The sequence below is a fragment of the Oncorhynchus mykiss genome, chromosome 9 (assembly GCF_057628025.1).
Source record: "Oncorhynchus mykiss isolate SJ-2025 chromosome 9, ASM5762802v1, whole genome shotgun sequence".
Classification (NCBI taxonomy): domain Eukaryota; kingdom Metazoa; phylum Chordata; class Actinopteri; order Salmoniformes; family Salmonidae; genus Oncorhynchus; species Oncorhynchus mykiss.
Window position 1 is genome coordinate 16393025 of NC_143030.1, and position 26606 is coordinate 16419630.

A 26606-nucleotide genomic window follows, 5' to 3' on the forward strand; every position below is an offset into this window, starting at 1 on the left:
CCGTTTTGCGAATAAATAAAACCTAAAAAAAACAAAAAAGAAATCTCACTCTGGAACAAAGATGCAAAACCAATCCAAATTTTGTCAATCACGGTAACATACAAAAACATAAGCTGTCTGTCAACAGCTTATCGTGGTATAAAGCTATGTGAATAATTTTCAATTAAGTAATATCAAGAAATGTGGATTAATTTGTATGATCCTTTGCTGTCATCAAACCAGGCATCAACGTTGTGTTCCATATTCTTTATTACTGTATTATACATTTTTATTTCAGTAGTTTGTTGCTTGTGACATTAAACAAGCATTCGATTTGTGAAGCTGTTGATTTGTGAAAAATACCATATCTTATTGGTATGTGGATGTAGATCTATAGATCTATTGATGACTAGGATTGAGATAAACAACTACATTCTATTGGCTTTTATGTAGTTGTTTTGACAAGTTTAATAATCATCCATCACAAAAAAAATGATATCTTTACAATGACCAACAATGCAAGCTAGTTAGCCAGAGACTGGACACAATATATTCACCCTGTGAAGCCTATCCAGTGTAAGATCTAGTGTGTCCATATTATCATTACATATATTTCTAACAACATGTTAGTTCAATCAGTCTGGAATATAAAGTCATTCTATGATTTGAACATGACAAAATATTAATATGACAAATGAATTTGACAAAATGGAATACATTAGTCGATACATCATTATAGCAAATGATATTGTCTCACTTTACAGTAATGAGTATATACAGAATCAAAACAGTTACATCTAAAACATTAGAAATAATACAGCTATAAAAAAAGGGGAAAACGTCACATCTCTCATCGCTCAGATCAGTGTGGGATAGAAGAAGAAAAAGATTAAAGTAACTCAATCTTCACAAAGCTAAATAAATGCTCAAACAATGGAAGATAATCCGCATTGCACTCTGTGCATCAGCTGTTTTCCCCATCGTCAAATAAAACCACAGATAATTTTGGGGTATTAGAGTACTAATAAAACCACAGATAGTTTTGTGGTATTAGAGTACTAATAAAACCACAGATCGTTTTGGAGGTATTAGAGTACTAATAAAACCACAGATAGTTTTGGGGTATTAGAGTACTAATAAAACCACAGATAGTTTTGGGGGTATTAGAGTACTAATAAAACCACAGATAGTTTTGGAGGTATTAGAGTACTAATAAAACCACAGATAGTTGTGGGGTTTTAGACTACTAATGAAAACGGGGAGTTGTGGAGTAATAGAGTACTAATAAAACCACAGGCAGTAGTAACCAAATATTAAACAAACAATGCTATGGCCCGACAGGATCACTTCTCAGCTTGAAGGGTTATATCTTGTGAGATTTTAAGTTCCTTTTTACAATCAAACAAAGGACCAAAGAATGGATAGAGTTTCTTGGTAAATGTTCCGGTGAAGGAGTGGATGTGGCATTTCTTCTCAACATTGAAAAATACTATATTTCCCCCCTCGTAGTCCACTAACACCCCCAGCCTCAAAGGTTTCAGTTCAATGGGAAGGACTTTCAAAGACTGTTCAACTGCTTTCAATACTCCATTATCCAAACGGATGCTCCAGTAGCCATTCTTTGGAATCATTTGGATGTTTGAACCTCTGTTCTCTGGGTCCTGGGCGACTCCAACACTCCACTGAGTCTTCTCCCCCAGGTCAACTTCCCAGTAATGTCTACCTGTATCATATCCCTTCACTCCCAAGACACAACGTATTTCCTCAAACCTCTTCTCAGTTCTGCTTTCTTTCCGTAGGTCTCCAAACTTAACACACTTGTTTTTGTCAGATACTGTGAGTCTGGGGTGTGCAGTGTCAGGGTCCAGAGTCACATCTACTTTAAACAAGTATATTTTTAATTTCATGCATATTCATACATATTTCATTGTTCAAAGCAGTTCTGACACCTTGACTTTTGAAGTTTGTGTGCGTGTGTGTGTGTGTGTGTGTGTGTGTGTGTGAATATTAAATTAGTCCTAAAAGTTGAAATATATTACCTGCAAGATGATGCAACATTAAGGTCCAAACTGTATAGAAAAAGGTAAATAATGGTTTTATATGTACAGTACCAGTCAAAAGTTTGGACACGCCTACTCATTGAAGGGTTTTTCTTCATTTGTATTATTTTCTACATTGTAGAATAGTGAAGATATCAAAACATTGAAATAACACATACTGTATGGAATCATGCAGTAACCAAAAAAGTGTTAATCAAAACAAAATATATTTTATATTTGAGATTCTTGAAAGTAGCCACTATTTTCCTTGATAACAGCTCTGCACAATCTTGGCATTCTTTCAACCAGCTTCATGAGGTAGTCACCTGGAATGCATTTCAATTAACAGGTGTGCTTTGAATTTCTTTCCTTCTTAATGCGTTTGAGCCTATCAATTGTGTTGTGACAAGGTAGAGTTGGTATACAGAAGTAAAATACCAAGTCCATGTTATGGCAAGAACAACTCAAATAAGCAAAGAGAAACAAGAGTCCATCATTACTTTAAGACATGAAGGTCAGTCAATCCGGAAAGTCGCAATAACCATCATGCTCAATGATAAAACTCTCATGAGGACAGACACAGGAAAAGAAGACCCAGAGTTACCTCTGCTGCAGAGGATAAGTTCATTAGAATTGCCAGCCTCAGAAAGCGGCAATTAACTGCACCTCAGATTGCAGCCCAATTAAATGCTTCACAGAGTTCAAGTAACAGACACATCTCAAAATGTACTGTTCAGAAGAGACTGTGTGAATTAGGCCTTTATGGTTGAATTGTGGTAAAGAAACCACTACTAAGAACAAAAATAATAAGAAAATACTTGCTTGGGCCAAAAAACACAAGCAATGGACATTAGACTGGTGGAAATCTGTCCTTTCGTCTGAGTCCAAATTTGAGATTTTTGGTTTGAACCGCCGTGTCTTTGTGAGATGCAGAGCAGGTGAATGCTTGATCTCTAAATGTGTTGTTCCCACCATGAAGCATGGGAGGAGGAGTTGTGATGGTGTGGGGGTGCTTTGCTGGTGACAGTGTCAGTCATTTATTTAGAATTCAAGGCACACTTATCCAGCATGGCTACCACAGCATTCTGCAGCGATGCACCTTCCCCTCTGGTTTGTGCTTAGTGGGACTATCATTTGTTTTTCACCACGACCATGATCCAAACCACACCTCCAGGCTGTGTAAGGGCTATTTTACCAAGAAGGAGAGTGATGAAGCGCTGCATTAGATGACCTGGCCTCCATTATCACCCAAACTCAAGCCAATTGAGATGGTTTTGGATGAGTTGGACTGCAGAGTGAAGGAAAATAAGTCAACAAGTGCTCAGCATATGTGGGAAATCCTTCAAGACAGTTCGAAAAGCATTCCAGGTGAAGCTGGTTGAGAGAATGGCAAGAGCGTGCAAAGCTGTCATCAAGGCAAAAGGTGGCTACTTTGAAGAATTTAACACTTTTTCGGTTACTACATGATTCCATATGTGTTATTCCATAGTTTTGATGTCTTCACTATTATTCTACAACACAGAAAATAAAAATAAAGACAAACCCTTGAATGAGTATGTGTCCAAATGTTTGACTGCTACTGTATATAGATTATATGTTAATATGACCATGTAAGTGCCTTAAGCTGTCTACCTGTATTAAGGGTTCTTATTTGTTGAAATGTGTTATTACAGTTATTTAGTGTGTACTTTTCCCTCCATTGAATGCTAATTGTCAAAAGATTCCTATTTTGTTCTGTACTTTGTGTTTTCTTGCAATACATTTGTTATTTTTTGTGTTTTTTTTGTTTTATATGTATGAAAGGAGCATAATGTTACCTGCATCCGGAATCGTTCCAGTTATTTCTGTGTGGATGAAAAATGACTGACATCACATACACTTGTTAACACTTGTTAATAAATCATCAATCGGATTTTAAATGTATAAACAACATAGTGATTAATCAACTATAAATAGCACATGAAGCATACCCATTAACTTGTCCTTTTCATTGAGTTCTGCAAGACACTGGATTTTCTCTGTACAAAGGAATGTCAATCTTTCAGATCAAAGTTTTGCAAAGATTGGAAAAACTTCAGTTTCCATATTTACAGTGATTTGACATACCGTTTTCTGTCTCTTTTAACTTTGTCTTCACGCCATCTGTAATGATGAATAAAGAACAAATACAATTGTTTGGAGGAGTTGAGTAGATACACACTATACCAAAATTGAATTATCAAAATTGTAAAAATGTTTTACTTTAACCAAAACATTTGAGTATTTAAATATGATCTTACTCATCGGCTTCAGTTTTTCCTGAAGAGCTGGAGGGAATATTATGTTCTCATAATTACACACATTTGTGCCAAATATGACATTATATGATGTTCTTTCAAGGACATGTGACATGCTCTCTCCCCTTTTTAAACAAAAATCATGTCAAGTCAGTGTAGTCTACACCCATTTTACCTGTTATGTATTTATTTTGCTGCCTTTAAATTAAATCTAAACATTTAGTTTTAAAAAACAGCTGTGAATCATTTTCATTAAGATTCTACAAATGTTCCACAATATTGCTCAAGCTCATAAAATTTGGTCAGTAATCATTGATGGACAGCGATATTTAAACTTTGTCTCTGATTTAAGTCAGGACTGTAACTAGAGCACTCAGGAACACTCAAAACCTCTTGGAAAGATATTCTGGTGTGTCTTTTGCATAAAAACGTGTGTAATTGTCCCGGAGAAAAAAATTAAACCCTATCCCAGGGTTAGGCTTTCAGAACACTGAGGTGGGTTTTCCACTAACTTTTTTCCTGAGCTTTGCTCCTTTCATATTTCCGTTGATTGAAACAAACTCCTCAGTCCTTGCCGGTGACAAGCATACCAATAACATGATGCTGCTACCACAATACTTGAAAATACGAAGGGATCAACAACATTGCATTCTCTCCACATTACTGGCCTGTATGACAAAGTGTTAAAAAATCCACTGCAAATCCTCCGTTCAGTTCGCAACAAGGCTGTTAAGTAATACTGCAAGACAAAACTAGAGTGTTGGGTCATATCCAATACAACAGGAGTGAAACCCTGTCTATTTTCAGGTATTGTGGTGGCAGCATCATGTTATGGGTATGCTTGTCATCGGCAGGGACTGGGGAGTTTGTCAGGATCAAAATAATTATAAAAGGAGCAAATCACACGTAAAAACTTAGAGGAAACGCCTCACGCCTCAGTCTTCGGAAAACCTAAGCCTGGAGTTTTCTTTTTCAGCGAGACAATTACATTTTTATGCCAAAGAAACACTAGAATGTATTTCCAAGAGTTGATGAGTGTTCCTGAGGGGTCAAGCCTCAGTCCTGACTTGCATTTGCTTGAAAATCTAAGAAAAGGTTTGAATATTGACATCCATCAATGATTCCTAATCTAATTTAATGAGCAATTTTGAAAATGATTCACAGCTGTAATGGCTGTTAAAGGTGCATCCACCAAGTATTAACTCAGGGGGTTGGAGACATATCCAATTATGATACTTCATTTTGTTTTCTTAATTTGGAAAATGTTCTATAACTTTCTTCCACTTCAAAATGTGGAGTAGGTTGTGTTTGAAGGAAAAACAATCAACGTGATCCTTTTTAGATTTAATTTGCAGGCAACAAATGTGAAAAAGTGTAGATTTTTTATGGCCACTGTAATTAAAATGAGAGACAAACCTCTTCTCTGGTGGAGGACATAGAGCATAGATGCAGTGATGCACACCAGTGCCAAAAAAACAGGAATAATAAATGCAGATATGTAGACCCGGTCAGGCATACTGCTGAGGAAGAACTCTTCTGTGAAAAGATGGTGTAAGGTCAGCTTAGGGTACCGCTACAGTACAATTTCCTAAATGTATAAGGTTCAACATATACAACATATGTACTGTAGTGTAACATTACACAGAATAATGGGCAATACTAGGTTGTGATTGAGTTTTGGCTAGAAAAATGTGTTTATGGTTTCAAGAGTTTAAAGCTGATGGTCCCTAGTTTGGGAATCATGACTCATTCTCTGTCTTATACTTGCCGGTTTCTACAGATGTAATTAGATACGTCAATCCAAGTTTGTAAAATGTTTTCAGAAAACAAAAGTGGTATAATGCTGAGAACTCCACGTCCTATGACCCCAGGACTAGGACACAGATTTACCTGCAGTCCATAACAATTACATTAATTTTTCTCATTCATTCGGGATTGTGGCATATACCTAAATGTACATGACAGATGGCTCAGAACAATTGAAATGAGACCACTTTTGAGGTCTGATGATGTCTGACAAACCTTAATGTTGGAGTGATATATCACTTTAACATCTGACTGAAGAGCAACTCTTTCTAGACCCAGTTTTGTATTAGGGTATGGCTCTAATTCCACTTGGCCCTACAAAAAACTAAGAGAAAACTCTGTGCACAACAGTGTGTCTAGATTGTATAAAATAGAACCCTAATGTCTTGTTCGTTATGAGGATCTGACCAAGGCGAGTACATTCTGGTATGCGTACATTCTTATTTATTTAAAGAATGAACACTGAACAAACTAACAAAATGAAACGTGAAGCTATACACACACAAGTGCTGACAGGCAACTGCACATAGACAAGATCCAACAAACACCAAAGGGAAAAGGCTAGCTAAATATGATCCCCAATCAGAGACAACGATAAACAGCTGTCTCTGATTGGGAACCATATCAGGCCAACATAGAATAACAAAAACACTTAGACCTACAAAACCCTAGACATACAAAAACCCTAGACAATACAAAACCCCTAGACAATACAAAAACTAGCGTACCCACCCTAGTCACACCCTGACCTAACCAAAATATAAAGAAAACAGAGATATCTCAGGTCAGGGCGTGAAAACCTAGTTAAGGTTTGCATTTTTTACAGTTGTTGTTGGCTACTTGGGCCTACATCGCAGTTCCTAAACTCACCAGTCATCTGCTGTAATGCTGATTCTAGAATGGTTCCCTTGCCCTTTGACATCACCGCACATGTGACCCCCTCCAGTTGGTCCATCCTTATTCTCAGGTGACTGGTTATGGAGTACAGGATACCCCCCTCCTTCTGTTTGGGTCTCTCTGTCTCTGCTGAGGTGATCTCCTTCCCACTCCTGTCCGTCCACAGCATGTGAGGCTCTGGGTACCAGTTCTCTGAGCTGCAGCTGAGCTGGATGAAAACTCTGTGGTGCTTCCTCATGGAGATCCTGGGGACACTGCCCTGCTCTGCTCACAATGGAAGGAAGTTTATAAATCAGGAAGATATTCCAAAACTGATTTTATGTGGCTCTGTCAAGGACAGTCTCGATTTAAATTTTTGATTTAATTTCACCTTTATTTAACCAGGTAGGCAAGTTGAGAACAAGTTCTCATTTGCAACTGCGACCTGGCCAAGACAAAGCATAGCAAATCGACAAATACAACAACACAGAGTTACACATGGAATAAACAAAACATACAGTCAATAATACAGTAGAAAAAAAATAAAACAAAAAGTCTATATACAGTGAGTGCAAATGAGGTAAGTTAAGGGAGTTAAGGCAATAAATAGGCCATGGAGTGATAGATGTGCAGAAGATTAATGTGCAAGTAGAGATACTGGGGTGCAAAGGAGCAAAATAAATTAAATAAATACAGTATGGGGATGAGGTAGATAGATGGGCTGTTTACAGATGGGCTATGTACAGGTGCTGTGATCTGTGAGCTGTTCAGCTTCAGTGATTTTTGCAGTTCGTTCCAGTCATTGGCAGCAGAGAACTGGAAGGAAAGGCAACCAAAGGAGGAATTGGCTTTGGGGGTGAACAGTGAGATATACCTACTGGAGCGTGTGCTACGAGTGGGTGCTGCTATGGGACCAGTGAGCTGAGATAAGGCGTGGCTTTACCTAGCAGAGACTTGTAGATAACCTGTAACCAGTGGGTTTGGCGACGAGTATGAAGCGAGGGCCAACCAACGAGAGCATACAGGTCGCAATGGTGGGTAGTGTATCGGGCTTTGGTGACAAAATGGATGGCACTGTGATAGACTGCATCCAATTTGTTGAGTAGAGTGTTAGAGGCTATTTTATAGATGACATCGCCAAAGTCGAGGATCGGTAGGATGGTCAGTTTTACGAGGTTATGTTTGGCAGCATGAGTGAAGGATGCTTTGTTGTGATATAGGAAGCTGATTCTAGATTTAATTTTGGATTGGAGATGCTTATTATGAGTCGGGAAGGAGAGTTTACAGTCTAACCAGACACCCAGGTATTTGTAGTTGTCCACTCATTCTAAGTCAGAGCCGTCCAGAGTAGTGATACTGGACGGGTGGGGAGGTGAGAAGCGTGATTGATTGAATAGCATGCATTTCACTTGCTTTTAAGAGCAGTTGGAGGCCACGGAAAGAGAGTTGTATGGCATTGAAGCTCGTCTGGAGGTTAGTTAACACACTGTCCAAAGAGGGGTCAGAAGTATACAGAATGGTGTTGTCTGCGTAGAGGTGGATCAGAGAATCACCAGCAGCAAGTGCAACATCATTGATGTATACAGAGAAGAGAGTTGGCCCGAGAATTTAACCCTGTGGCACCCCCATAGAGACTGCCAGAGGTCCGGACAACAGGCCCTCCGATTTGACACACTGAACTCTATCAGAAAAGTAGTTGGCAAACCAGGTGAGGCAATCATTTGAGAAACCAAGGCTGTCGAGTCTGCCAATAAGAATGTGGTGATTGACAGAGTCGAAAGCCTTGGCCAGGTCAATTAATACGGCTGCACAGTAATGTCTCTTATCGATAGCGGTTATGCTGTCGTTTAGGACCATGAGCGTGGCTGAGGTGCACCCGTGACCAGCTCTGAAACCAGATTGCATAGCGGAAAAGCTACGGTAGGATTCGAAATGGTCGGTAATCTGTTTGTTAACTTGGCTTTCGAAGACCTTAGAAAGACAGGGTAGGATAGATATAGGTCTGTAGCAGTTTGGGTCTAGAGTGTCACCCTCTTTGAAGAGGGGGATGACCACGGCAGCTTTCCAATCTTTGGGAATCTCAGACGATACGAAATAGAAGTTGAACAGGCTAGTAATAGGGGTTGCAACAATTTTGGCAGATCATTTTAGAAAGAGAGGGTCCAGATTGTCTAGCCCAGCTGATTTGTAGGGTTCCAGATTTTGCAGCTCTTTCAGAACATCAGCTATCTGGATTTGGGTGAAGGAGAAATGGTGGGGGCTTTTGCGGGTTACTGTGGAGGGTGCCGGGCAGTTGACGGGGGTAGGGGTAGCGAGGTGGAAAGCACGGCCAGCCGTAGAGAAATGCTTATTGAAATTTTCAATTATATTGGATTTATCGGTGGTAACAGTGTTTCCTAGCTTCAGAGCAGTGGGCAGCTGGGAGGAGGTGTTCTTATTCTCCATGGACTTTACAGTGTCCCAGAACTTTTTTGAGTTTGTACTACACGATGCAAGTTTCTGTTTGAAAAAGCTAGCCTTAGCTTTCCTAACTGCCTGTGTATAATTATTCCAAACTTCCCTGAGACGTTGCATATCACGGGGGCTGTGCGATGCTAATGCAGAACGCCACAGGATGATTTTATGCTGGTCAAGGGCAGACAGGTCTGGAGTGAACCAAGGACTACGTATATTCCTAGTTCTAAATGTTTTGAATGGGGCATGCTTATTTAAGATGGTGAGGAAGGCACTTTTAAAGAATAACCAGGCATCCTCTACTGACGGGATGAGGTCAATGTCATTCCAGGATACCCTGGCCAGGTCGATGAGAAATGCCTGCTCACAGACGTGTTTTAGGGAGCGTTTGACAATGATGAGGGGCGTTTGTTTCGCTGCAGACCCATTACAGATGCAGGCAATGAGGCAGTGATCGCTGAGATCTTGATTGAAAACAGCAGTGGTGTATTTGGGGACGAGTTAGTTAGGATGATATCTATGAGGGTGCCCGTGTTTATGGATTTGGGGTGGTACCTGGTAGGTCCATTGATAATTTGTGTGAGATTGAGGGCAACAGGTTTAGATTGTAGGATGGCCGGGGTGTTAAGCATGTCCCAGTTTAGGTCACCAAGTAGCACGAGCTCAGAAGGGGGCAATCAATTCATATATGGTGTCGAGGGCACAGCTGGGGGCAGAGGGTGTTGCAAGCGGCAACAGTGAGAGACGTGTTTCTGGAAAGGTGTATTTTTAGAAGAAGAAGCTCGAATTGTTTGGGTACGGACTTGGATAGTAATACAGAACTCTGCAGGCTATCTTTGCAGTAGATTGCAACACAGCCCAGTTTGGCAGTTCTATGTTGCCGGAAAATGTTATAGTTAGGGATGGAGATTTCAGGGTTTTTGGTGGTTTTCCTAAACCAGGATTCAGACACAGCTAAGACGTCCGGGTTGGCAGAGTGTGCTAAAGCAGTGAGTAAAACAAACTTAGGGAGTAGGCTTCTAAACCAAGGCTTTTACAGTTACAGAAGTCAACAAATGAGAGCATCTGAGGAGTGGGAGTGGAGCTAGGCCTTGGAGGACCTGGATTAACCTCTACATCAACAGAGGAACAGACGAAAGTAAGGTAGGATGTGAGTACTTGGCAGGTAAACATAGGCATTGAGTAATGATGAGAGATATAGTCTCTAGAGACGTTTAAACCAGGTGATGTCATCGCATATGTAGGAGGTGGAACAACATGGTTGGTTAAGGCATATTGAGCAGGGCTAGAGGCTCTACAGTGAAATAAGACAGTAATTACTAACCAGGACAGTAATGGACGAGGCATATTGATATTAGAGAGAGGCATGCGTAGCCAAGTGAACATATGGGTCCAGTGAGTGGTTGGGCTGGCTGGAGACACGGCGATTCAGACAGTTAGCAGGTCGGTGCTAACAAGCTAGCAGTTAGTAGGCCTGGGCTAACAAGCTAGCAGTTTGCAGACCGGGTTAGCAAGCAAGCAGTTAGCTGACCGGGGCAGGCAAGCTAGCAGTTAGCAGACCGGGGCTAGCAAACTAGCAGTTAGCAGACCGGTGCAAACAAGTTAGCAGAATGGCTTTTGTGGGACGTCGTGATGGAGGTAAGTATTTTTTTGCCTCTTCGTGCGGTGACGTCGATAGACCAGTCGTGGATTAGTAAGGTTCCAAATAGCTCTAGGTAGCTAGCAGGCCACGGTTAGCAGAATAAGCCTTCAGCGGACATCGCGACTAAGGGTCCTGTTGGAATCCTCAGGCAGATTATGTCGGTACTCCAGTCGTAGAGGATCGGCGGGGTTCCGTGCCCCGTACCGGCAGTAGAAGGGGTCCGGATATTGTAGCCCAGGAGTGGGCTTCGGTGTTAGCCCAGGAGCCCAAGCCGGGCTAGCTTCAGGCTAATTGGCGCTTGCTCCACTAGCCAGGATTAGTCACTTGGAATTGCGGTTAGCTAGTTGTGAAGACCCAGATGAAAATGTTCAGAGATTGAGGTAGGAATCCGGGGATATGGAGAGAAAAAAATAGGTCCGCTATGCTCTGGTTTGAGTCACGAACTGGCGAGAGCTTTCAGAGCTAAAGGTTAGCTGATGACCGATAGCAGTGGTTTGCTGACTGATAGCTGGTAGGTAGTTAGCTGGCTAGCTTCAGTTGAGGGAATCCAGATCCGAAGTAAATAGAAATACTTTTGAAAAAAAACAGATCCACTCCACATTGGGTGAGGCGGGTTGCAGGAGAGTATTTAGAAGTTGAGGTTTAGGAAAATACTTTTAAAAGATATGTGAAGAAAAATATATAAGGGACACGACAGGACAAAGACGTCTGACTGCTATGCCATCTTGGATTAATAGATTAATCGATCAGAAGGGTATCAATAGAAAAACCAGATGGTTCCATCATAACTTCTGATTACTGCCTAGACTTGATCATCTACTGTTGGCTTCTCTTCTTCAGCATGTTGAAATCAGATCTGTTTAACCAATTCTGTCTACGGTTGAAATTGACATTGACACCATTGATAATTGGACACTTGTTAGGGTCTTGATAAGCTTCTCTTACTTGTAACTTGTAGCACAACAGCTGGTTCCTGGATCCAATCCAAGCGGCTGGCCTGACATTTGTAGCGTCCCTTATCTGACACCTTGACATTCTTCAACAGCAGCGATAAATTGCCTCTTTCCAGCTCCTGGGTGAGCAGACTCACTCTGCCCTTATAGCCCTCCCCCTCTTCCCCCGTTCTGCTCTTATACAAATACAGGGGGTTAGTGAAGTCTCCCTCCTTAAACCACCTGATATCCATGTCAACAGCACTACTTTGAGGAGAGAGATTACAGGGAAGGATGATGTCATCCCCAGCAGAGGCCACTACAGGGTCAGGAGGGACTATGAGGCTGAGGTCTGGAGGGAGAGAGGAGGAGAGGAGAAGGTGTTACAGAAGGTGTGAAGTATGGCGTGTGAAGGTCACAAAGTTAAGAGCAGCTCATATTGAGCACAAAGACAGTAACATCTTCACAGTTCCCTTTTACCAGTGCTAAACCAGCAGTGCCCAAAACATAATATGATCCCTTGATAAAGATGAGCAAAAAGACTGTATAAAATAATAATACAAATACTTATCTACAGTCATTTTTCCACAAAGCAGAAAACGCAAACCAGATTTTAAAGTTTGTAATTTCCACTTTGAAGTTTCAGACCTGATTTGTCCTAACAAAACATGTATCAATCCCTAAAACATTTTTAATTACAATCCACATGGTATAGTCATTCACATTTCCTTTTGCTGCAGGATTTTTCTGCTGTAGCAAACTGTCTCTAAATAAGATCCTAAATATATATATTGTATGCAAAAAACAGGTTATACTAATACATTTGCTCAAAGAAAGAGTAAGTAATACATACAGTATTTTACTATATGACATGAAAATAACAGTCTAACTATGAACATGTGAAAATCTATAACAAATTGTTGATGGAATTTAACCAAATTATGTGTGTAGTTTTAGTCAGGGAAATTGTAATAAATGTGTAGTTTTAGTCAGAATTAGGGTAAAACAATAAGTATGTACAATATATGTCTTTATAGTATCTTAAACACAGACTGTCATAGCAGAATTCGGTGCCGACCTGGCTAGGGCCTCTGAGAAATTGGGGAAAGGACGGGAGGTACTTCCCAGGGTCTCCCTATCTTGAGGGAGAACAAGGAGTGATTCTCACAGCCTCCCCTAATCTTTGTCGGCTGGGTAGCACGACAGTGTATGCGTAGGATACCTAATGTTTGTTTGTGAAAGTATGTGCATAGGATACCTACTGTTGGTGTGTGTATGTATGTGCGTAGGATATCTACTGTTTGTATGGAAGTACGTGCGCAGCTATAAAATGGATGTCTTTGTATTCTTGACTTTAGAACGTACTCTGAATAAACTCTACTAACCTTTTGCATAAGCTGAGTGTTTGACTAATTATTATTATACCCATGGTCTTACAAACCTCGGGAATTGGTCAGAGCTATTGATTGTTAGTTATTATCATTGGGATTAAAAATTCTTGTGACACAAAGTCTACAGAAGGTTCTAATGTTTATTCTACATAAAGCTTTCTTTAAATGTCTCTGCATTGTTCTGTCGAAGGCCAAACTCAATGCTTGTGTGAGTTGCAAAAGACCTCTATTTTTGTGTGATATTTCCAAAGCACTGGCTCCAATCCAAGTGCCAAAGCCGTTTAGCAAACTCCAGGCAGTGCTATGGTTAGATGACATACAAATAGAGCTCTTTGGTAACGCACAAATAACAATTTATATGCAGAAAATACCTCATCCTTAATGTGAAATTTTGTGGTGCATCTTTGAAGTTATGTGGCTATTTTGCTTCCAGTGCTCCTGGGGTCCATGTTAAGATCAACGTCATCTTTAACTTTATCAAGTACCAGGACATTTTTGCCAAAAACCTGGTTGTCTCTGCCAGGGATCTGAAACTTGGCCGCAAGTGGATCTTCTAGCAAGACAATAACCCCAAGCACATATCAAATCTACAAAGAAATTGTTATTTGACCACAAAATGAACATTTTGCAATGGCCATCCCAGTTTCCAGACATGAACCCCATTGGTTTGAATTGAAGAGAACAGTCCATAAGCGCAAACAAATGATATTTTACAACATAACCACATGAATTTTACATGTCAACATGTGATCTCATGTGATTTAATGTGACGTTACTATGGTAACGTGACAAAATGTGAGGTAGCCTAGTGGTCAGTTTTGTGCTAGTAACCGAAGGGTTGCTAGATCGAATCCCCGAGCTGACAAGGTAAAAAATCTCTCGTTCTGCCCCTGAACAAGGCAGTTAACCCACTGTTCATAGGCTGTCATTGTAAATAATAATTTGATCTTAACTTACTTGCCTAGTTTCAACAGAGGTTAAATAACATTAAACTACAAATGACAGCACATGTAACAATGTGATCTTGTGAAACTAATGTGATACCATGAAAATACACGTGACAAATGTTTGGCACATGTGAAAACACAGGTGTCAAATATTTTGTTTTTAAAAGGCATACAGTATTTGACATTCATTTGATTGAATCACTTCCAGGTTTATTCCAGGGACGTCCCCCAGACGGTTTTCAGGACGTCCTTAGAGCATTGTGTCATGGTCCACTGGAGGTTTTGTCTAGGTGCGGTGAAAATACATTAAATCTAAAACAAGTTACTATATTTTTACAGCTACGTTAAGGTGTTAATGGACATGAAGCTGCAGTATGCTGATTACTTGGGACAACCTCACTTGGGACTGACAACCTCTTGGTTGACAACTACCCGAAATTCCTGCTGTGCCACCAGGTCTGTGGACATAAAAAAGATTGGCTATGCATATATTGCAAAGAATACATTTTTGAACTTTGCCTAAAGTGCTGTATATACTAACCTGAAGGTGTTATTTCTATACAATTACATCATGCTTCAGTCTTCTGATTTAAATGATCATAAAACAAATATTGCATTATTTTGTACTGTGACAACACTTATATGGGATTTGAACTTGTGATCTCTTGATCACTAACAACCTGAAATATTTTATTACACGTCCTGCTACACCACCAGGTCTACGAGCCTGAAAGAGACAAGAGCTACAGACTTAGTGGCAAGAAAACAGGTCTGGACTTTGATAAAAGCTGCCCAGAAGCAAGTTAATAATTGTCAAATTATTGCAACCAACATCACATCAATAGAAAACTAGCAGTGCTCAAGGACACTTGACATAGAGGATACATGAATGCATAAGCAATTTGAACTTGCAACCTATTGGTTGAGTGCATCAATGTCTCTGCATTGCCACCACATCCATACTCCTTGTTTGGAATATGTATTAACACTCTCTCAAAGAACAAGGGCATGGTTAGGGTAAAGTGTTGTTCCCTGGGGTACAAAAAACTCATAGGTAAACTTCACAGGTACACATATGAACTCATATTTTATTTTATTTTTTATTTATCCGTTATTTTACCAGGTAAGTTGACTGAGAACACGTTCTCATTTGCAATGACCTAGGGAATAGTTACAGGGGAGAGGAGGGGGATGAATGAGCCAATTGCAAACTGGGGATTATTAGGTGACCGTGATGGTTTGAGGGCCAGATTGGGAATTTAGCCAGGACACCGGGGTTAACACCCCTACTCTTACGATAAGTGCCATGGCCTCAGAGAGTCAGGACACCCGTTTAACGTCCCATCCGAAAGACGGCACCCTACACAGGGTAGTGTCCCCAATACACAGGGCAGTGTCCCCAATTAAACATGGTACAGTTCGGTACATTGTAGGTATAATTGGACATTTTTCCACCCAATATTTTAAATGTAAGATGCAACCGTCACTGTGCTTTGATAGATGGGGGCAATGTACTGTAATGTGGGGCTCATTTGCATATTTGGGGGCACGGTCAAATATATGTGTATTTGTGGCAACCGTGTTGTAGCAGTTAAGTGTTTGATGGTTATACCAATGCCACTTGAGCACCTCCTTTAAAATAGTCTGTTCTGCAAACTATGTTGGAGAATGTGTCTGTAATGTATTGCACTGTAAAGAGTTTAGTGTGCATTTTCCAGTAATGTCATGGCAACATGTAGGCAACTTGCAGTCCTTGCCAGTAACCTACTGTGCCTTCACTGACTCTTCTGTTGACAACATGGGTGTCACTTGCTGATTGGCAGCAATCCGTAGCAGTGGCAGCCTATCAGAAGATTGCAGGTGTAGCTTGTTGTGGGCGTGGCTTTCAGTTATGTATTTTCGGTGTCCCATAAGAGGGAATGTCATTCCAGTTAATGTTGTATTTTTAGTCTTCTTAAACATTAAGCCTTTACAATATTGGTTTAGAAGTGTTGTTAAAGGTTTATATAAGTGTTAACAGTAGTGATGCTACGTTTGTGATACCAGAGCTCTGGAACATGTGTCGAAATTGCTAGGCAGTTTATTTTGAAGCAGCGTGCCGAAAGTTGTATCAGAACCACGTGATCAGTCCAAAGCTTTGTTTCGTTGATCAACCACCTGATTGGTTTGGTATTGGTTTCGTTAGAAGACAAAAAGGCTTCCCTGAGCACGTGCTACGGCGTGTGCAACATCATCTATAGTAATTTGGCTATTCTAAATTATTTTCACCAGCAGATAGATGCCACTAGTGTACATCAAAGCCTTGTGTAATGACCCTATTTTCAACACAATTGGCTGGAAATTCTCGAAGCTTCATTTCCACATCACTATTTAAAAGTAAGTTATTAAAAATGTAACTTCAACTTTCTGTGAACCAGCTGCCAAAATGCTACTGGGAACATACTGCAATCTCTTAACAGTACTGCTGTCACAACCTGATCAGTTACACCTGTCCTCGTTATTGTCTCCACCCCCTCCAGGTGTCACTTGTTTTCCCCAGTGTATTTATCCCTGTGTTTCCTGTCTCTCTGTGCCAGTTCGTCTTATATGTTTCCAAGTCAACCAGCAGTTTTCCCGTTCTCCTGCTTTTTGCTTTCTCCTTTTTCTAGTCCTCCCGGTTTTGACCCTTGCCTGTTTCTGGACTCTGTACCCGCCTGCCTGACTATTCTGCCTGCCTTGACCACGAGCCTGTCTGCCACTCTGTACCTCCTGGGGCCTGTTGCACAAAAGTAGAATTAAGACATCCGGGATAAATGACTCAGCTGAGCTCAATGAAGCCAAAACATGTGCGTCCAGGCTTAATTGGTTGCACAAAGACCAAGCCAGGATGAGCAGACACGGATTCATTAAGCCAGGTGAAACCAATCCTGGATAGGTGCGCGCTCACGGCTCACTCAAATAGACCCCGCCACAGATCACAGATTAACTGATTTACCATGGCAACTAGAGCCGCGTACTTTTCCCCGTCGGAAGCACAAATCCTCATGGAGGCATACGAGGAGGTAAAAGATATAATTAAGAAGAAAGGCAACACCGCCACAGTGATAAAGCAAAGAGAAAAAGCGTGGCAAAGTATTGCAGACCGCCTGAATGCGTAAGTAGTGCACAATTACACACTCACCGCTCCGCTGAAACATCACAATTACAATTCAAATATTTAATTCACATCTCCAAAAATGCAGTTGTACTGTAATTATGAAACGGTTAATTTTTTTTATTGAAATGCACTGCAGATATGAGTGAAATTGTGTAAAGTAACTCCATCACACTGTATAAAGCTATGATACAATTTTTGATATTTTTACTGAAAACAAGACAAAAATACCAAGTAATTTTTTGCAGTGTGACTCCATTAAGTGTGTGTGTGTGTGTGTGTGTGTGTGTGTGTGTGTGTGTGTGTAGATTAAACATGAACGGGCCAAAACGGACATGGCAGCAGGTCAAAATCAAATACAAGAACATTCTGCAGAATGGTATGGTCCCTGACTAATATTTAACAAAGCACAAGCATATATTGTACCCAGAAGGTGCCTGCTCACACATTGTCTGTACTGTTTTAGCAGTGAAAAAGAATACCCACAGACAAGGCACGGGTGGTGGGTCACCAAAGGCTGACCTTACCCCAGCAGAGGACATGGCCTTGGAGCTAAATAAAGGCAGGCCCGTCTTAGAGGGGATCCCTGGGGGGAAAGAGACGAGCATAGGTTCCTCCCAAGATGCCACCCGCTTCATTCAAGGTATGTCCTTCCATCTCTACATGGGATACAACCACATTCATATTGAATCAATTTGGACTGTCTGACTTTGGTTTACCTATTGCCTTGCAGTGTCTGGCAGCACTGTGTTCCTGTTAGAGCCACCAGCACAAGCACCAGACGATGCTGATCCAGTGAGTACTCCATCAAAGGCATACTGTAGGCCTGGCATGTCTTGTCTACTAGCTTCAATATGAATCCGATTAAATGTGATAGGGTGAAGGCCCCAGTGCAGCAGCAACAGCACATGATGGAGACGATGATGAGGAGGAGACCATCTCTCTGGATTCCAGAAGGCATGAGGCATATCATGTTAAGACTGTGAAAGTACTATTTACTCTACAATGGTGAGGAGTCCTCATCAAAATCAAAAAATCTAATTTCTTTTACAGGACCCAGATGCTATACAGTGGGAAAACCAGCCTGGCAACATAGTGCGTATTAATAAAAGGACACCACATCCTGCCAAATTCCAGCTGCGCTAATTGTATTGTGTTCACAGAGCTCACAAGCTATCAGAAAGTTGTATGGCAACCACCTCCGGTGCCAAATAGAACTGGCAGACATAGACATTCAGTACAAGAAGAAAAAGATGGAAAATCTTGCACTGGAGTTCGAAATAAAAAAGAGGACAATTAGGAAACTGGACCTTGAAATAAAAAAACTTGAGAGGGAGGTGAGATATGCCTTCAATGTACACTGTATGCTAACTGTAACACAAATGTATTAATCATTATTTTTCTTTCCTCCCCCAGCTCCAAGAAGATGACACAGCTCAAAATAAAAATTAGGTATATTCTCGTAAAGTCAAGTGAGCCATGACATATGAGCTCTTATTGTGAGCACACAGGACGGTGGCATCTTTCTAAGGTTTTTTTTATTTTCCCAGCAATCAGTACAACCAAGTCATCGTTATAAGGCATCGCCCTCTTTTGCCCACCCCCCCCAGCACCAGGTGTGGCCACTAGCCTATATGAAGGCCCAAAATTGTGTGTTCCTTTCTGCTCTGACAATGGCATGCCCATTCGTGCGAGATGTGGTGGATGAAGAAGCACTTGTGCTGAGGAGAGCCTTCAGGTGAGAAAGGGTCTTCAGGGACCGGTTGGACCCACTGGCCTTCCCTGATGACCATCTATATGAAAGATACAGGTTTTCTGCAGATGGCATCAGGTATCTATGCAGACTACTGGGTCCCAGGATTAAGCACCGCACTGCACGGAGCCATGCACTGAGTGTGGAGCAAATGGTTTGTGTGGCCTTGCGCTTTTTTGCTAGTGGAGCCTTCCTGTACTCAGTGGGGGATGCAGAACAGCTGAACAAGGCCACAATTTGCCGCACAATAAGGAGTGTGTGTCTGGCTATCAAAGCATTAGCAGATGTCTTCATCTCCTTCCCTGGCCACAGAAGACTCTGTGACATCAAAGAGGAGTTCTATAGGATTGCAGGTAAGAGGATCTACAAATTACAGGACAACTGTTAACACATAGTAGGATACTCATTACTTTGTGTGACAGGTTTCCCCAATGTCATTGGTGCAGTGGACTGCACACACATAAGGATAAAAGCCCCCTCAGGTGCCCATGAGGCCGATTTTGTGAATAGGAAATCCTTTCACAGCATTAATGTTCAGGTGAACATAACTTTTTGATATTGTCCATTGACGAACACTCTGCATTGCCAGTGATGTGCATTGATTGGTGTAATATTCCTCATCTTATGATTTCAGATGGTCTGCAATTCTGACTGTGTGATCAGCAATGTTGTGGCAAAATGGCCTGGCTCAGTCCATGACTCCAGAATCTTTCGGGCCTCTGAAATCTATCAGTGCCTATCACAAGGTAAGCCACACAACCCCTATTTATAACCATCATGGCTGTGTCAAGAATATCACTGTGTTTATGAGGTAGTAATGATGAGATTTTGTGTTGACAGGTGAATTCTCTGGTGTGTTGCTGGGAGACAGGGGGTATGGCTGCCAGCCTTTTCTCCTGACACCTTTCACAGACCCCCAGGAAGCACAGCAGGCCTACAACCATGCCCATGCCAGGACCAGGGCCAGAGTTGAAATGACCTTTGGCCTCCTGAAGGCACGCTTTCACTGCCTTCACAAATTAAGGGTCAGCCCTGTTAGGGCATGTGATATTACTGTGGCTTGTGCTGTCCTCCACAATGTGGCCTGCCTGAGGAAGGAGAGGGCCCCCAGAGTGCCACCAGCCATGGACTGGGACAATCCGGCAATCTTCCCTGATGACGACAGTGGTCGGCTGCTGAGGGACCAATATGTGTTGAATTATTTTAGTTAGTATGTGTGCTTTCAATTTTGGTTAAATATGTCCTGCGGTGGCAGAGGAATTTGGGTTTTTTTGGGTTCGTTTTTTGACGAATTTGGCCTCTTATGATGTTTGTGCGGTATACTGTGTGTAATACAAGGCTGCAGGGAGGCTACTGCATCCATTCATTTGTCTGTTCAGTTGATGTGTATGGATTTGTCCTGCATTTATTTTAGTGTGCAGACATGCAGGGTGTGTTATACACATTCAAAGGTCTGTATATGTATCATTTTGTATAATATGCTTAGATTCTGTGCTTTCCATCTTGTAGAGTCACTGTGACTTCAGTTTTGAAAGGAGCTGATGGTTTACCTGCTTTGTTTTGTCCTTATTCAATAAAGGAACATAATGTTACACATTGTGTTTTTATATTCATATGGAATGTGTATTTGTTTATATGACAGAGTACTAGGGCCACACTGAAGAAAAAGGATAAAGTCATAAATTTATGAGGCTGGTTCTTTCTGCAGAAAAGCTACATATTGTTTTTACAGTTTTGATACTTATGACAATGTGATACTTAATATTCTGGCACATCAGCATGTCTTTGTTTATGAAACCATACTGAAGTACAATTTCACGAAATGCCCCACATCTGTCATTTTAACAACTGTCCTCCTTTAAAACAACTGGTTACAATATTATGACTTGTGTTTTTTTCCCCTCTGTGGCCCTAATATTCTAGCATTTTATATATAGCCTTATAGTCTATGGGAAACTGTAAATTATCTAATGATAGCAACATCATCTAAAAATCATTTTTTATCCAAAATCATTGAAATTAATGATCACAAACGTTTAAATAACAGTGGGTCTAGTTATATGTGATAACAATGTATAGTGAGCAGTGAAATAACTATTGGTTTCCATTTGTGGTGACTGCTGACTGACATTAGGGATGAGATTAAATAGATCCTGGAATTTAGCCTGGTCTGGAGCAGGCTAGCTCCACAGAATAAATCTCCATGGTAATTTATACCATAACATATCCTCCTGCCCCCTATCCATCTTTAGTGCAACCGGATTACGGATCAATTGAGCCAGGATCACCAAGATATCCTGGCTTAATCCCTTATCCTAGTTTTGTGCAACAGGCCCCTGGACTCTGATCTGGATTAATAAACATTGTAAGACTCTAACCATCTGCCTCCTGTGTCTGCATTTGGGTCTCACCTTGTGCCGTGATACTTGCTTGACAGAACTGACATTGTCAAAAGCTGTGCCACATAATGATAAACAACCTAAACTGGTACAACATTTCCACTAATGGTTGGATCAAATACAACATATTTTAGAACATGCCCCCACATATGCTAATGAGTTCCTGACTGCACAATGTCCCCAAAGTGCAGTAATGATTACACCTTACATTGAATATATTGGGTACATTGTTTACCATTATATTAGATTATCTGCACATGTACCCTAAAATATATCAACCAGTACCATGTTTGTTCCTATGTGCACCTCTGTAGGTACCTTTTGTACTGTAACAACATTGTACTGTAACCATACTCTTATTTTTGAGATTCAGATTCAGTGTTTAATAGTCACATGTACAGGGTTGCAGGTGTGATTGCAGGGTACAGTGAAATTATTAGGTGCCAAACTGCAACATGCAGGACTAAGTTAAATACATTTCAAAATGGTAATAAAAAAACAACAATACACATAGAAATAGCACTATATTCATAATAATAAAAGTGAATACGTTAGCAAGCTACCAATTTACCAAGCACCGCTGAGACATTAACGCACACCAGATCGAAAGTTAATATCCCGAAAGTATTTATGCACTTAAAGTCAAGTGTCCCTGTTGGTGTTGTCAAATAATTGCACAATTATTGACTTGAATCTGTGCAACTCTTAGCAGTGCAGAAATGTATTCTTGACAATAAATATGAGGCCACACACCTGGTGGCGCAGCAGGAAATTCAGTTTGCTGGAAATCCCAGTACTTCCATGGCCTGCATACTCATCAGACATGTCAGCCATTGAGCATGTTTGTGATGCTCTGGATTGACGTGAACAACAGCGTGTTCCAGTTCCAGCCAATATCCAGCAACTTCACACAGCCATTGAAGAGGAGTTGGGCAACATTCTACAGGCCACAATCAACAGCCTGATCAACTCTATGTGAAGGAGATGTGTCACGCTTTATGAGGCACATGGTGGTCATACCAAATACTGACTTGTTTTTTGATCCATGCCCCTGCCTTTTTTTAAAGGTATTTGTAACCAACAGATGCATATCTGTCTTTCCAGTCATGTGGAATCCATAGACTAGGGACTAATTAATTTATTTAATTAACTAATTAATTTATTTCAATTGACTGATTTTCTTACATGAACTGTAACTCAGTAAAACTTTAGAAAGTGTTGCATGTTGTGTTTATATTCTTGTTCAGTGTCGTTGTGGCATCCGGATGTCCACTACAGAGGACATTTCTTGATAAGCTCTTACTCTTCCTTATCTATTATTTATTGTGAAAAAACATATTACAGTCCTGACAACTCACTTAACTACTCCTGAGATATTCATTTACTAGAAACAATTTGAATATCAAACTAAGTAAAAATGATAATTAATATTTACACACACTTATTTTCAAATGTCCATAAAATGTGTTAATTTTGAAGGCAGCCATTTCTTTAAGAACCAGGAAGATAAAGTTGTCAAGTTCACACCCCCACACATGTGATATCATTGAAAACCCCACATTGTCCTCCCAAAGGGACAACAGGACTTAATACAGTGGTTTGTGTGGCAAAAATGTATTGATGGGTCTCAGCAGGCTAATGAGTGTTTTCTGTATAATAGTCTAACGTTGGTGGGGCATATTACTCCGTTTCAATGCTAATCCTGTATCACTATGATAAATATAATAGTTTTCCTCATGTGTATTTTTAACAAAGCTGACTATCACTTTGAAGTCCAAAGTGTATGAATACAGGTTAAATCAATTATGAATACAGACATGGTGGTGTAGCAGGAAGATTGGAATGACTGTGACCAAACGCTTTTGAGTTAAAATCTCAGGTGAGGACAAAATGTATATTTACTGTATAAATAAAAATACACAATTTGAGTCAAATACGCGAGGTGAAATTATGTGTTTTTTCTCTAAGGGACATCAAGGATCTGGAAAGATCATGTTTGGAGGAATGGTCTAAGATTCTTCTATATCTGTTCTCCAATCTCATAGAACATCTTACAAAAAGGCTTGTGGTGTTATCCTCACAAGGGGAGGGTACCTGGGTTTTGGAAACAGAGGATCCAATCATTTTGACCCCTATCTTCTTGATAGGGGTCAGAACAATCTCAATTCATTGGGATATGGACTCTGCAAGGTGTCGAAAGCATTCCACAGGGATGCTGGCCAATGTTGAATCCAGTGCTTCCCACAGTTGTATAAAGTTTGCTGGATGTCCTTTGTGTGGTGGACCATTCTTGATACACACAGGAAATTGTTGCGCTTGAAAAACCCAGCAGAGTTGCAGTTCTTGACACAAACCACCTACTACCATAGCCTGTTCAAATGCACTTAAATATTTTGTCTTGCCCATTCGCCCTCTGAATGGCACACACACAAACCATTTCTCAATTGTCTCAAGGCTTCAAAATCCTTCTTTAACCTGTCTCCTCCTCTTTATCTACACTGATTGAAGTGGATTTAACTTATGACATCAATAATGGATCATAGCTTTCACCTGGATTCATCTGGTCAGTCTATGTTTTAATGTTTTGTACACTCAGTGCCTTAATGATTTAAACATTAAGCACACAATATAGCTCAGTATTTGTATTATTTATTTTAGTCTTTTTTGTTCATCTTTATTAAGGGATGCAATCATTCTGTACCCCTGTAGGCCTTTTTTTCTATCAAAAAGTTATTTTTGGCCATATCAAAGAAATTCAGATAACTTAATATTTTTTTGTTTTCAAATTTGTAATGTCACTATATATTTTCCATACATGGCCCTCGTGGGAATTTAACCCACAACTCTGGCATTGCAAGCACCATGTTCTACCAACTGAGCCACATGGGACCACAAAACATCACAATCAATGAAAACCCCAAACTGAGCTTCACTTTCAAGCATTATGTAAAGAATTGTTTTTAAATCCAATTTTCAAATCAACAACATACATAATATTCTGTTGTGTATGTTGTCAGAAACAGCTTTGATTTATTTTCAATGGTTTAACCCAAGTTCACCTTTGCATAATAATCAGAACTTTTCATTACGTTGCACTTAGCACCATTGTCATCCTTGACCATTAAAACATAGGTGAAGACATCGCCTTTTATTAGTTTACTTCAGCAGATATGAAGGAAGATAAATTGTCAGGCGATGGAGGAATAGCAAAACGGCTGCCACAGGAGGTGTTTTTTGCAATGTCTCCCTTTCTGAAAATTCTCAGGGCCCCAAACTTTACAAGTGTACCAAGATTCATGCTTTTATGAAAAAGTTAACATCGTTTTTACATATGCCTGGACTAATACAGTATATGCTTATAATATTTATTACCTGCAACAGATGAAGTGGCATCGAAGACGACGAGGAAAGTTAGCAAACAGACTTTGTGAATCAAAGGTTCCATTACGCGTCTGTCAGGGAAACAAACCATGTTCTGTTAATCATTGCATTTCCCAAGTCATAACATAATATATCCAGTTGCATTAAAGCATTGGTTTGTTTTTAATTCACAGTCCCATCTGAGTAATGTTTGCTGACAAAAAATAAGTAATAATTCAAATATTGTGTTTACATTTATGACAGTTGAAGCACAGAAACAAATAGAAGTGAAGCAATGTGTTTTAGTTCAATGCCAAGACTAAAGGTATGGTCAAAATATACAATGGAAATATGTAACGGGACATAAAAAATCCACCTTTACATTTTCATTATACACGCCAACTTCTTTTGAAAAAGAAAATACCTATAAATAAAATGTTTTAGCCATTATTTCACTAGAGCCTCTTACCTGACTGCTGGTCCCAGGAAAGTATACCGGAGAGTCAGTTGTAGATATGAGAACACTTTCATTTTCCATCAATACTGTATTACACACCCACTTGGACATTTAGGAGGGAAGACACATTTCAAAAGACAGAATATAGTATGGTTTTCAGTTACTGTTAAAGCTGTTTTAACATGTACATATGTATTAATATTCTTTAGATTCATTTATCATGTATGTTAAAGTATAACGTCTGCATACTGTAGCTCCCAGATGTATGGTACACAAGCCCCCTCTACAGGCTGCTGTAGGGGTAATGTGAGAGCAGTTCATGGTCAGTTTCTCTAATACACCAGTTTGTTACAATATGTGGTTATCCTGCTGTGAATGTTATAATTGTTAGTTAACCATGAAGCCAGGTTTAAATGTATTTTGACAATTAATCTAGTGACTGTTAGTGGAATATTTTATTATGTATATTTTTTTAATTCCAACAAGCCAAAGTATATATAGGTGGTTATTAATCATTAAACTCATTGTCATAAACAGCTCGAGAGAAAACAAAACGTTTTTCATAATATATACAGTACCAGTAAAAAGTTTGGACACACCTAATCATTCTAGGATTCTATTCTTTATTTTTACTATTTTCTACATTCTAGAATAATAGTGAAGACATCCAAACTTTGAAATAACACATATGGAATCATATAGTAAGCAACAAAAAAAAACTTGAATGAGTTGGTGTGTCCAAGCTTTTGACTGGTTCTGTGTATATACACTGAACAATAATAGAAACGTAACATTCAACAATTTGAAAGAATTTATGAAGTTACAGTTCTTATAAGGAAGTCACTCAATTGAAATAAATGAACAAGGCCTTAATCTATGGATTTCACATGGCTGGGAATACAGATATGCATCTGTTGGTCACAAATACCAACAACAACAAAAAAGTAGGGATGTGGATCAGAAAACCAGTCAGTGACTGGTGTGAACACCATTTGCGTCATGCAGCGCAACACAACTCATTCACATCTCCTTCAAGCTGATCAGGCTGTTGATTGTGGCCTGTGGAATGTTTTCCCATTTCTCTTCAATTGCTGTGCAAAGTTGCTGTATATATCCGCGGGGACTGGAACACACTGTCGTACACGTCGATCCAGGGCATCCC

At 40.1% G+C, this 26606-nt stretch overlaps 2 protein-coding genes across 2 annotated transcripts; one reads left to right on the forward strand and one right to left on the reverse strand.

The window, feature by feature from the left end:
• Window positions 1-231: 231 nt before the first annotated feature.
• On the reverse strand, window positions 232-25726 carry LOC110531522 (butyrophilin subfamily 1 member A1). The gene is made up of 11 exons (XM_021614735.3): window positions 25457-25726; window positions 25000-25079; window positions 12018-12356; window positions 6971-7261; window positions 5711-5830; window positions 4298-4324; window positions 4125-4160; window positions 3989-4036; window positions 3836-3862; window positions 2019-2048; window positions 232-1855 (listed from the first exon to the last, which is right to left on the reverse strand). The coding sequence occupies exons 1-11, from the start codon at window positions 25516-25518 to the stop codon at window positions 1323-1325; spliced, it is 1593 nt and encodes a 530-aa protein (XP_021470410.3). The 5' UTR covers window positions 25519-25726; the 3' UTR covers window positions 232-1322.
• Window positions 17923-18866, forward strand: LOC149980784 (uncharacterized). The gene is made up of 5 exons (XM_090183660.1): window positions 17923-18118; window positions 18209-18270; window positions 18353-18439; window positions 18529-18570; window positions 18639-18866. The coding sequence occupies exons 1-5, from the start codon at window positions 18016-18018 to the stop codon at window positions 18864-18866; spliced, it is 522 nt and encodes a 173-aa protein (XP_090039786.1). The 5' UTR covers window positions 17923-18015.
• Window positions 25727-26606: the final 880 nt, after the last annotated feature.